This window comes from Lycorma delicatula, chromosome 6, assembly GCF_047948215.1.
Source record: "Lycorma delicatula isolate Av1 chromosome 6, ASM4794821v1, whole genome shotgun sequence".
Taxonomy (NCBI): Eukaryota; Metazoa; Arthropoda; class Insecta; order Hemiptera; family Fulgoridae; genus Lycorma; species Lycorma delicatula.
This window is the reverse complement of record NC_134460.1, coordinates 124,494,697-124,509,020: the sequence shown is the minus strand read 5'-3', so window position 1 is coordinate 124,509,020 and position 14,324 is coordinate 124,494,697. Positions and strand designations below refer to the sequence as shown.

The window sequence follows — 14,324 nt, the reverse complement described above, 5'->3', positions numbered from 1 at the left end:
CGCCTAATTCCAACTTGGGAGAAGCAGAATTCTTCTGTTGGGGATTTCCTTCTCCTATCCAATATGGACCAGTTTTTAGGCACCAGGTGCTGACCCTCACCCTTATTTATAAAGGATAGGCTTTGCTGTTTTTGACTTTCTTTTGTCATGTGCTTTGCTTGATATTTAATGTCAATTTCTTATTGGCATCAACACTAACTTCAAGATACACAACCAGTGACTTACCAGTATTTTTCACAGCCCCACTATTCTCTGCTACTCCCTGAGATGCTTCAGATGCTGTGAAACCATCGGGTTGCAGGGGGGTGCAGTTAAACATCTTACCCAGGACACAGCCTATCAGTTACTTTGCCACAACTTTTCAACAACCCTTTTCCAACTTCCATTATCCAGCAACTTGTATTTGAGCAGTAAATCATTGTTCCTTGTTGTCATTCAGTGTGTTTGCCATTGTTTAGGTGATATTAAAAAAATGTTATACTACTTTGAAATAATTTCACACATAATACTTAGGTAACATTCTCATTTTTCTCTAAAATTCTTGTCAACAAAGTTTAACTTTGTATAATTATCTACTTCCTCCTCTGCTGTAAAAAATGATAATCATAAAAAAATGGTAATGTTTACTCAGTGATAATGTTTTATTGCAGCTCTAGCCTGCTTTAAGCAAAACCAGAAAACCTGCATTCCTTTATAGTGAATTGGTATCAGTTCAGATATTCTAAGGTATGTTATTTACATATTTAGCATATGTTTAATGATACTTATTTTTATTTTTTAAATTGTTTCAGTCATCCCATTTTCATGTTGTGGAAGGAGTCAGCAAATCATTTAACTGGTAAATATATCTTTAACCTATATTTATTGATTTTAAAAATGACTGATAAATATCAATAATATAATAAAATATTTTATTATTAAATAATAAAATTTCATCAATATTTATAATAATAATTTTATTAGTAATATTTAAGACTTTTTTTACGAATTAAAATTGAAATTCAAGAATTAAAATATGTTGCTAACCACCTCATCAACAAGAAACATTCTATTTCTGATATTCAAACCAATTTGGAAATATTGGAAATCAAGAAATATAATATAAGTAATATTACCAAAAATGTATGTATATATAAATATAAAAGGAAATTTAACTTGATCAACTTGCAAATAGTATATGAAGATGACTCACTTATAAAGACTGCAGTAGATGGCAGCACTTTTTCAGATAAAAATAATGATAATGCATAAATCCAATTTAATTCAGATCCACACATTATTATAACATTGGCTAGCCAAGATACATGATGCATTTTCCTATATATTTATTTTAATTTTTTATTAATTCATCATATTTTTATATATGTAGTTTTTAAACATTTTTTAATTTTTAATTTCTATAATTTATTTATTCTAAAAAACCTTTTTAATTTGTGATTTTTTAAATAATTTTTTACTTTAATTCTTGAATTTAATTTTAATTTAAATTTATAAAAACATTTTTCATATATTATTAAAAATTTGTTTATATATATTTAATTGTACTTGAGTATAGTATGTAGTTTGATACAAACACTTAAAACGTAAATTACAACTGAAGATGTGGGTTGCCACAAAAGCGCTAGTGTAAGATATGAAAAAATAAGGGATGCCATCTTATTTAATTTATATTTCTGTTCTTAGTGGATCAGGTTGGATTAGATATAAATATTTATATATATATATTCACATGATTAAACATTACAAAATTTTAACTGTAGTTTTCATATGACCCCAGAATGTTCACCACAGTTTAAACCTTACCACTATGCAAATCATAAATAAAAAATAAATATATAAATGAATTACTTAGATCTTCTTTTATTAAATTTAAGTTGTCTATGTTGATTGTCATTTTCTACATCAATTGTTGCCTATAACTGCCTCCAGACAGTTATACAATATACCAAGTATAATGTTATTGTGTGTAAAATATCAGTTTATGTTATTATTGTAATATACATAAAAACAAATTAATATGGTAATAAAATTAAAGGGAATGCTAATTATTTACATATTTAATAAAGTTTTAATAATTTAAGGAGTAGTAAATTTTGATATCAATATCGACTTCTTCAGAAAGTTATGTGTTTTACTAAGTTTAATGGCATATACTAATCTGTCAGTGACCTACGAAAACTCATCTATTTGCAAACAAAGTAGCACTGTATATTCTTATATCCTGATCTAAGTAGTTTCACAAGGGTGAGCCATATATGTAATTGGTATTAATTTGGTACTTTCAGTTAGGTAATAATATTTTCATAATACTTAGGTCAGAAAGGTTGGAGTTAGGAAGAAGTACTTCTAGGGTTGTTAGAATTTATGATCATAGACAATGTGAATCTATTCCAGAATGTTTTCAAAGACTTGAAGAGCAATGTATATGCTTGGCTCAAAATAGAGTTCAACCTTCAAGTAATATGTTAGGTTATAAATCAGCTTTTGATTATCACTCTAAAATGCCCTATCTAAATTTGAAAGATATTGAAAGAGATAAATGATTAAAATATGTAACCATTGCAATACCAAAAAGTGGAATGATGGAACTCCTGGAATTTTGTTGAGCTTGGGGGCAAAGATGTTTTCTTATCTCTTTTACAAAAAAAAATACTCTTTATCCACAAAATTTTGTAGAAATTGGTAGGGAACATTAAATTCAGCCAAACAATAATGTTTTAAAAAATTATGTATCATAAATTAACATAGTATGAAAAACTTCTATCCAACCAATCCACATTCTAAATTGAGAGAATATATATGTTAATTTAAATGTCTGTTTCTTATTTTCTATTCAGATGACATTATTAATGATTAGAATTTCTTATAAGGTAACTACTACACCTTGAAATATTCATCTAAGACAAAGCTATGGTAATAATTTAATTGAAAAGGAAAGGAATGAGGACAAAACTCTTGTGCAGTTCTGTACAAGAAGACCAACTTTTTGTTATTTTATTTTGTTTCCTATTGACCCGCTTAAACATATACCTAGTCATCATGACCCAAAAAGTAGGTAATGTTACCTGAATTCACTGAGAAATATTGCTAATAATAGGCTCAATAGATAAAGAAACGTTAGTGTTCCAACTTGCAGCATCATAATGAACTACGCTTCTAACTTGCCCCACACAAATTTTTTCGATCTTAAATTGAACATAACTCAACAACCACTTGACCAATCTTCATCAAATTTTCACATGCACAACTTCAGATACACTGTGTTTTAGAGCCAAATTTTTTTATTGTACAAAATTTTATACATAGACCTACAAGTTAATATATAAGGAAACAGCAATTTAATTGAATGGTATTTTTATACTCCTCTTATGTAAAACGTAAAGAAAATTCAGTTTCTCCCCTCTTCATACATGTGACTGAAAGTAATACTTTTTCCTTTAAAAAGTCTGTAAAAGTTTTCTATGAACATATAGTTCTAGTTATATGTACATTGTTATCATCTATTAACTATTCAAAGCCAAAAGCAGTGAGGCTTGATTTTTGTTGTTCTGGCTTGATTTGCCATCAGTTAATTAGTTAAAAGGACTGTTGTTCCCTCCCTGGTATTATTTCTCTATATGATTTCTCTGCACATGTCTACCCATTATTATTAGCACCTACAGTACATAAATTCCAGAAAACATTTGGGAAAGTAATTTGTTATTTCTTTTTTTGTATACTCACGTATTTGCATTACTGAATTTGGTATTAGTGTAGAATTTAACCACTTTTTTATTTATTATTGATTATGCGTTTTGTGATCCTCTTCTGATCAAGGTTTTAGCATGGATTCCCTTGATCCATTCAGGTAAATGCTGGAATATTTTCTGTTTTTATTCATACTGAACAACATTACTCATTTATGATTAAAAAATATATTATTATTTATTAATATTAAGGCTTACAATTGACCTTATTGACAAAAATCTAAAAATTATTTACCTGTCGAAATTAAATATTTATTTATAAAATTATTTGTTACAGTGTTATGGCTATATTTTGTACCAGCTGTATTGTACTGTTTTTACAACAACCTTTCATTTGTCAATTTATCAGTATTTGATCCAACTACATATTATCTTTTGCTACAGCTACGAGTTGTCATTACTGGCATCGTCTTCCAGGTATTTATTCTTTACTTGTATTTTATTTCCGTTTTACTTATTATAAAATATTAGTCAAATTTTGCAGCACTAAATTTTTCACACTAAGGTAAAATCAGGTGTGTTAGATTAAGTTTAAATTTAAAAAAAATATATATATATAATGTAAGAAGGGATGTGTACAATTTGTATAAATTTAATAAAACTTAAGAACTTCATTTGTAATGTAATTTATAATGTAAACAGAATAAGCACCACAGAATTTTTATTTGTCATGTGCAAATTCTTATGATTTGTGTAAACAAAGTTTACAGAAATTATCATAATATTTTTGTTTAAAACAGATTTGTAATATTTTAACACTACTTAGATTTTGTTTTCAGAGAAATATCCAATAATTTATCGACAGATGTTTGAATAGTTCTTCAATAGACTTTTTTTTGTATTATCTTTAAATACTTTTCAACTTGGAATAGGAATACGTACAGAAAAATATAACTGTCCTTTTTTATCAGCATTGTTTTCTTCTTTGAAGTCCACAACTACATTCCCTTGTTAATTTTTTTGTTAGTGTTAATATTTTCACTTATAAAAGTGTTGTTACATTTAATGTAGAGACAGATAGCTAAAAATTTCAACAGTTCATTTTCACTTGATTCACATGATTTGTAAATGGAAAAAAACTGTGAATGAAACACTTCTTTACAACTAAACATGTAACTAGGTTCCAAGCTGTTTTCATTGTAAGGTTTTATTTTCATCAAAATAAAAAGAACTGACTCAGTTTAGTTACCCACAATGTTACAAACATCTTCAAATTTAGATTTATTAATCACTGTGTGAAGTTAGACAGCATTGTATTACCTAAATGAAGTAACAAAATAATGGAAGCTTCATATTTACACATTCTTATAAAATCTATGTAGGAAAACGTATTCATTAGGTAAAACTTAAAAGATAGAATTTAATTCAACCTAATATGAAACGCTATAGAAAGAATAAAACAGTAAAATTAAATATTCACGTGATCTTGTACTAAACTAGTGCTTTATGTTTTTATTGGGTAAAAATGATGAACAATCAATTAAAATATCGGTTAAGGTGAAATTCTTTATAGACTACAATTCAGAGACATACGAAAGTGAGTTTAAAGATGATTATATTCCTCAGCCTAGGAAATAACCTTTGATTTATCACTTGTTCACTATCTTCTTGTGTTGAAACTATTTAATTTTATTTTGATTGAATAAAAACATAATTATATTAAACTAGTAGTTTTATATAGATAACACAACCAGTACAAATAACAGTTTTATAATTTCTTTGTATGACAGTCATTGATTTTATTTCTGCAAACCAGTACACCCCCTATGCTTTCTCTTGTGATGTCGCCATGACACTGAATTAACATAGCTCATAACAGCTTGGGCTGTGCAACAGTCTAAAGCAGCTGCTATCTGACAAAGAATATGTAAACAAAATTTAATCATTGTTGCTTCAAGATCATGCATAAAACACTATTGGTGCTGCAAAATAAAATCTATATCATTCTTGAAACTGTGGAGTACCTTGTGCCAGAACCTGGCATACAATTATGTTGACTTTATTGTCAATTTCATGTTATAAATTAAATATTAATGGGAAGTTGTGTTTAGCTGACTTTTATTACCATTAATTAATTATCCAATTAATATAATTTTTTTTAAATTTAAATATTTACCTTTTGGTTTGTTTAAAAAAATTAAAGATTTCAAATTATGTTAGCTATTTTCTGTATCTTTTAATAATTTATATGTTCTTTTAGCTATTCATTGATAGTTGCTGTTATCTGTTAATAATGTTTTGGGAGCTGCCTATTTATTTTTCTGTCATCTGGTATGTTCAGCTGTTAGCTAATTGCTTGGCTGTATATTTACTATTTTGATGTAGTGAAAATGGAGTGTAATGTTCTATAACTCATGCATTCGTATGTGTATGTGGGAATGCTGGATTTCAACATGAACTGAGGTTTCGTTGCAAAATTATGTATTTAAAAGATGACTTGTTTCAGTTTTGAATCTTTTCCATTAATTTGTTTTTTCTTTAAGAACAGTTTTAGTGTTTCCATATTCTCTTTTTGTATGTAACATATCTCCATAATTTTTTTTCAGATTGTGTTTAATCGACAATTAAGTAGAAAACAGTGGATATCATTGATTGTTTTAACAATAGGGTGTATGTTAAAACAAATCCATATTCCAGTTCCAGGTAAAGAAGTAATATTGTCTTCTCAGGGTCACCTAAATGTAAATTTACTTACAGAGGCATCTGTTTTGAATAAGGAAACTGGGATACCTTTTAGCATCAATTTATTTCTTATTCTTATTCAGGTATTTAATAAATTTTTTTATTTATTCTTTGTTTGTTACTCTGTTGATTAATAACTATTTATTTTTGCCCGATAATTTATACATCAAATGTTTGATGTAGGATGCTCTTGTCTCATTTACAGGCTGAAAATTTAAATATTATTTCTATAACTCCACGTGAGGTAACATTTAAGGTATATTCTAAAAAAATATTATAATATAGGTTTTTAGGTTTATAGGTGTTTGTACTGTTATTGATTGGTCAGTCACACACAATGGGTAGTGACACAAATTTGTTTTCATTTGGAGAGTTAATGGACATGTTTGTTAACATATGGTAAAGTATAAAAGTGGATTGACTGCTGTGTGTGAAACGGAAAATTATCCATATCAAAGAGTACCGAATCATAAAAAATTTGAGGCTTTGGAGAAGCGAGTTTAAGAAACAATATGCTTAAAACACAATGATGTGATGCTGGTTGTGAATGTTTTGTGAGAAATGCCAACGTTGAAGAAGCAATATTCAATGTGGTACAATAATCTCCCACTTCAAACACCAGACAGTTGTCACATCGCTTTCATGTTTCACAGTCAAGTGTGTGGTGAACATTTTGGAAGCAACAATTATACCCATTTCATACAGTACATGTACAGGAGTTATTACAAGATTTTGATTAACGAGTGAAATTGTGTTGTTGGTTAATTAGAAAATGTGAACATCACAATACTATTTTACAAGAAATGATATTGTAAATTATTGAAACACTCACACTTGGGCAGAAGAAATCCCCATGAGACTGTTACAAAGTCATTTCCAACATACTTTTTTGTTAAATGTGTGGTTTGGTCTTCTTGATAATATCATAGGCTTTTTTTCTTACCACCTATACTCAATGGAGAGAGGTACTTGCATATTTTTGCAAACAAATCTGTTGGAACTCTTGGAAGATATTCCTCATGCAGATGTGGTTTTTCAATGATAGCACACCTGTTCACTGCTGTCATGATGTGATGACTCATTTAAATAACATATTTAGTAAGTAATGGATTGGTCAAAACAGACCAATAAAATAGCCACTTTGATCTCCTGATCTCACGCCAGCGGACTTTTTCCTTTGGGGTTGGATGAAGTCATTAGTGAATTCCGCTCATACTAGCACTCAAGAAGAATTGTGAGACACCATATATAGAAGTTGGAGTTACTGTTAGGAATAATAATGATGCTATTAGACATGTCTGACTACCTTGGATTCACAAGCAGTACTATGGATTGAACAAAATGGCGGCCACATTGAGCAACTGCTTTGAAGAAATGTTTTCAGCTTTATCAAGTAAATATTTTTATATTCAATAATTTTTATAAAAACACCAAAAATTATGTGATTTTAATTTTTTTAAATCTATTGTTTATTCATTTTTTTTCTGTTATTGATAAGTTTTCTGCTAGTTTCCATTTACATTATGTTGTTCAAACATTGGTGAGAATTGTACTGTTTAATCATATCACTTTTTCGATCCAAATTTGTGTATGTTTTCTTTGTAATTAAAGTTGAGCTTCTCGTTTGTGTTTAATTTTAATAGACTTTATTTCGTACATCAGTTTTCTCACAATTAAATTTTCTACTAAGTTAACTAGACATTTTTATTTGTTTATTGGTAAATTAGAAAAGTGTATTTTCCAACAAAATGTTTTACCCTGTTTTTCTTAAAACAGGGTACAACTTAGTGAGATAGAGGTCTGGGACCACTTTTATCAATTTCTAAAAACTACAAGGAAGCACCAATTTTATCCCAATAAAACCTGTACAGTTTAATTTCACTGAGGAAGCAGAAAGCAGGGCAAAATTTTTCACTAGGTATAATGATAACAAAGCGTTTTCTGACCTGTATTTATATGAACATTGTTTCTTATTTTTGGCTATAGAATTATCTCTCGAGAGATTGCCGTGCAATTTTAACTTATCATTATATATTGTTACTTTTTCAGTTTTATTATTTTACTTATTTTTTATTATTTTATTTCCAAAAGTTGAAAAGCAAAGAATTTCCATCTTCAAGTGACATCCTAAAAATGTTTGTTTTCTAAAAATGAACATTACTAAAAATTAATTTCATCAAGACAATAAATATTTCTGCTTCTTTAAAGCTTATTTTTCTGCAATGGTAAGTATGTTTCACTTTCAGTCCATTCTTATATTCAGTGGAGAGTGATTCTTTGTTAACAGTAATTTAATACTGGAATAATTACAATATTATTGATTGCATTAACTTAACTTTAGTATAAATGTTGACAATTAATGCTTACTGATAGAATTTATGGCAAGATACTATTCATTATGACTATTCATCAGCCGATTTACACAATTACATTTGATAGCACATTTCAATAAAATAGAAATTTCAGATATTAGACAGCTACTTCAAAATAATCTTACAAATAAAGAAAAAGAAGGGCAGACAGCAAAGCAGTGATCTGAATGGGAGATTGATTTAAACATATCAGGAATGAAGTATTGTTTTCAGCTGGACATAACCTATAAAATTATTAGAAACTACAAGCACTTAGCAGAATTATTATTAAAATTTAGAAAAAAATTAGAAAAAACATTTGTGGATTTCAATTAAACGCTTAATAAACTAGAAAGAAACAAAAATATACTAAATTAACAAATTTTCCTAATCAGATTAGATTGAATAGAAATAAGAAAAACAATTTTATTATCAGTTTCAAAAAACTAAGATGGTTGTATTTTAATCCTCATCACCTTGTATACTAGAGGGTATGGTTGAGGAACCATTAACTCAAGGGCATCGGAGTTTCTTACCATCAAAAATACGAAAAAGAAAAACCAGATCACATACAACTAACATTTATTTATTTTCCTAAAATCCTGTATCTATAACTACCTTTATTTATGAACATTATTCATTGGAACATTAGAGGTCTTCGGTCCTGCATTGAGGATATTTGAGTGTTGGCGCATGCATATGAACCATTAATCTTGTGCTTCCAAGAAACACATCTTTCACAACAAGATGCAATAACACTCAGAAGCTATTTCTGTGAGAAATATAACTGTCTAACAGACAGTAGACTGGTGGAGGTGCAGACATTTTCATGCAGAATGAGGTGTTGGCTACAAGGATACCAAGCTACCCTTATTCCTGCTGTTGCTGTGAAGTTCTCTATTCCCTTCAAATTGCATATCTGAAATTTGTATCTCTCACTGAACTCTGAGTTCAGTGCTCTAGAGATGTCATATCTCACTCAGATCACATCACAGTCATTAATAGTAGGACACTTCAATACCCACCATATTTCCTAGCGCTCATCTTTCTACTCCTCTCAAGGAAATATGATAAACAGAGTAAGACAAATCTTGGACCTTTGTCTACTGAATGATGAGTCACACACATTCATGTCCTTATCATCTGGTACATTGTCCAACACATTCAACACATGCGAATGGTACATTGTTCATTCACACTCGAGTTATCATGCGCACTTAAAAACTCACGTGACATGTCCCTTGGACCTGACAACATTTGTCTCTGTATGCATCTGTATGCATCTCTGTATACATCTTCCACATTCAGCATTACAATACCTATTGAACATTTATAATGATTTATTCTCTGCACAAGTCTTCCTACCTGTCTGGTCAGAAGCCGTTGTCTATCGTACCAGTACTTAAACCTGGTAAATCAAGCTACTGCCCTATCTCCTTGACAAGCGTCTTATGCAAAATAATGGAGTGAATGGTGAACCGCAGACTTATGTGGTTCTTGAAGAGACATGGCCTTTTATCTCCAGTTCAGTGTGGTTTCCGACAAGGATGATCCTCCATTGACCACTTAGTATCATTGGAAACAGCTATTCAGAATGCTTTCCTACTATGCCAGCGCCTCGTCACTATCTTCTTTGATATCAGAAAGGCGTTTGACACAGCCTGGTGACGTGATATCCTAAACACCCTCAAAGAATGGGGTCAAGGGCAATATGCTTGCTTTTATTAGGGATTTCTTGAATGGCCGAACTCTGTGTGTTCATGTGGGAGATTCTCTCTTGGGTAGCAACAGCTTGGAGATTGGAATACCTCAGGAAGTGTATTCAGTGCTACCTTATTTTGCATAGCCATCAACAGTGTTACTAAATGTGTGCATACGACTCTTTCGTGTTCTTTATTTGCTGTTGATTTTGATATATATATTATGTCCCGTTCAACAGCCATAGCGTAGAGACTACAACAGAACACTGTATCTCGCCTTGAAGCTTAGTCCAAGGTTACCGGCTGTACATTTTCACCTGAGAAAACAAAATGTGTAGTTTTTTCTCGCTTGTGGAAGTCTTCTGCAAGTCTTTCTTGGTAGAGAGCTAATTGCCATCTATCCTGATGTCAGATTTTTTTTTGATAGCTGCCTTATGTGGGTCAAACACATCAAAGAATTAAAAACGAAATGTTCCAAACTTTTAGATATGCTGCCAGTCCTTAGAAATAGCAATTGGGGTGCCCATTCGGTCATGTATGTTGCGTTTTTACTATTCCGTAGTTCGTTCCCATTTGGATTATTGATCCCATTGTCCAATTCATCTAGTATCAGGCACCCTGTAACCACCGATGTCTAGGTAGCCCCGACCAGTTGGTTGTTCCTAGTAGCTCCAGCTAAAGTACGAACCAGTCTTCGTAAATCTTTCACAGCAGTGATGAACTCCTAATCAGTTTCCTTTATACTTCTTTTAACGTTTTTATTTTTCCTGAGTTCTTTGGCTAGCTTTCCAGGCCGCCAGACCATCATCTCCATGTCAAGAGGTATGTCCTCCTTCTCAGTGGAGGACCACCTCACCTTCAGCTGTTTGGCTCCCTTCTTGCCCTTCACAGTCATTCTGGAGGGCAAGACCTCCACCAGCAGGTCAGATGTTACAGTCCTAGTGGCAACCAGGATGGGCTGTTCCTCTATTGCCTCCTGTCTTGACGTCATAGGCTCAGGGGCAACTTCCAGTTCTTCTGCCGGCTTTACTTCCATTATTATGGAGGGGCCAGTAAGATAAACAAAAATAAAATAAATTCAATATTCTAGTTAAAATATCAATAATGTAGCTAGAGTAGTCAAGCTGCTAACCAAGCTATCGCTTAAACCAATAACACCAGTAAATAATATAAAATTATAATCAGTACTGAGAAATAATATTCTACTTAATATTATTATCTCATGAGATAAGATAACATAATATTATTAAGTATTGTCCATTAACTAATAAAAAGACAGTTATCAATAGATAACAAAACCTTCAATCCTCAATCAAAACAGCAAAAATAGCCTCTATTGCCAAAGGCAATAAAGTCGATCTTGTAAAAAGGCAGAATAAAAACTAAGTCCATTACTCGGTAATCAAAAAATTCATATCTGAATTAAAAAACACACCTGATCTGTAATTTATGTTACTAATAAAATTTTCTAATTTCATCATAATTTAATTGACCCAAAAGTTCTAGCATACAGTGCAACATTTTTTTACAGTATGGATTCTGATGATCTAAATCGCAATATAAAGTAGTTACTTTCAATTTTGATCATGTATTTGTAGGTTTAAGTAATGACAGTTTCTCTACTTAGTTAATATGTGTCTGACTAATACATGTACACTTTCCTATCCCTTACTTTTATACAAAACTCTCATTAGATAGTAGAGGGATTTTAAAAAAAAGTTGTTAATTTTACATTTAGAATAGTTTTTCATTATAGATCTGCATTAGTTATGTATTATACTACACAAACATTTTCTAAACCAACAATTAATAGATATGGTTATTTTTAGCATCATTAGATCATATGAACAGTCTGAAATGTGGGTCTTCATTAATAATGTTTCTCTTCTATGCTCACAACACTGTACAGCTATTATATTAATCCCCAGAAACTCATATTTATATTATATTATGATTTTTTCTATAAAACTATCTCAACATTTAATGTAAAGCTGTTGAAAAAGTATATTAAAGACCCAGGAATATGTTTTTATAGTTAAACTTTACAGTGTATATAAAAAAAAAATGTTATGATATTATCAGCACTAAATTAGGTCTTTGTGGTGATTATTACTAGAGGTTGCTGTCATGTTTTACTATTTCCAGAAAATATTGTACTGCTACTTTATTTAGTGTTAAAGATTATTTATTTCATTAACACATGCTTCTAAACATTAGTTTATTAAATGGTAAATTAATTTTCACAACAATTTTACTGTTTACAGTTGAATATATATCTATTGTTTGCTTCCAGGTTGTTTGTTCATGTTTAGCTGGTGTTTATAATGAGTTCCTACTAAAACGACAAGGTGTAGATTGTAATATTTACATTCAAAATGTATTCATGTATATGAATTCTATTGTTTGCAATCTAGTCTTACTTTTATTTTCTGGCAGTATTGAAGAAATATTTACTCAAACATCAATTAATTCTATTTTGCATTACAAGGTAAGTTTAAATATTATGAAATTTTTTTTTTAAATGTGCCAGTTAGTGATATGAGATCTTGTCTTTGATGAAGAAGCTATCTTAAAAAATCAGGTAGCTGTATAAATGCTGCCATTATAGATAACACTTATCTATAATGCGAAGAAGCTAGATGAAGGAATTGCTCCTAAAACAGGGCGGCACCCTTTTAGTAAATGTGAAGTGCCCTGACATTACTGTGAAGGTCAGTCAAACATTAACTGGACTTTTGTCTTGACAGCTAACATACAAAGATGAGTGAGTTAGCATGGAAGGATATTGTAGGTGGAAATGTGGGAATGACACTCCCGCCGCCTCAGCATTTATGTCTCTCCAATCAACATCATCATGTCAAAGCAAGAGGTTTCATCATCGGTTGCTCAAGATATTACTGTGAAGTTTCTCATGAATGAGGAAGTCAAACCCTCCAAAATTTTGACTAACTGTGTTCTAGTTTGGCGGTATGATACCACATACCCAAACCTACAACTTTGCCAGCAAATTTGTAGGAGGTTATGAAGATGTAGGAAAAGAATCACAATAGGCAATCAAGAACAAGTGTGACAGGGGAATAGCATTCTAACGATTTGTTACCTCATTGAAATGATTGACATCTTATGGTTGAAAATTGTTTCAGAGTGGGTATCAGTTTTGCCATTCCATTATCACAAAGCAGTTTGGGTTCCCCAAAGTCTGTGCAAAATTCCAAGACTTAAAATTAAAAACTAGACTGATAGGAAATTTTCCAAAGGCTCTTAAATTGATGACAGGGAAGTACATTTCTGCATCGATGAAATCATGTTTTATCACATGTGATGAAATATCAGTCCATTACTATAGCCCTAAGTCAAAATTGATAAATGTGAAAATTTTCCAAAGGCTCTTAAATTAATTTTGATGACAGAGAAATACATTTCTGCATTGAACAGTCCCATATGATGAAATATCAGCCCATTACTATAGTCGAAAGTCAAAATTGATGATTATGGAGGTAAGATCCTTTGCCCTGTAAAGGCAAAAACGCATCCATCAGCTATAAAAGCTCACTATAGCTTGTTGATTTTCTCCATGAACATCCCCCTGTGGATGCTGTATATTATAATTACTAGGAATCTTAGAAAATCACCCCTATAGCTTTATTTGCTTGCAATTTCTTTTTGTTTGGGTCATTGAAGGAGGCACTGGGAAGATGTTGATTCTAGACCAAAAAGACGAAGTAGAGTGATTAATGCGCAATCAGCTTATGATAGATATTCAAACGTTTTTTGAAGATGAATCGAATGCCCCCCGGACATTGGGAAAATTGTGTAGAACTTAGGGAGACAACAGAAAAATAATA

At 30.7% G+C, this 14,324-nt stretch overlaps 1 protein-coding gene across 1 annotated transcript in view; it reads left to right on the top strand.

Annotated features, from left to right (window-relative positions):
• The window catches only part of senju (UDP-galactose transporter senju), a 41,590-nt gene that overhangs the window by 15,842 nt on the left and 11,424 nt on the right, over window positions 1-14,324 (top strand). Inside the window, exons 3-6 of the mRNA XM_075368480.1 lie at window positions 792-838; window positions 4,024-4,163; window positions 6,293-6,511; window positions 12,773-12,967. Of these exons, the coding sequence (XP_075224595.1) occupies window positions 792-838; window positions 4,024-4,163; window positions 6,293-6,511; window positions 12,773-12,967 (601 nt within the window). The remainder of the gene's footprint in view (window positions 1-791; window positions 839-4,023; window positions 4,164-6,292; window positions 6,512-12,772; window positions 12,968-14,324) is intronic.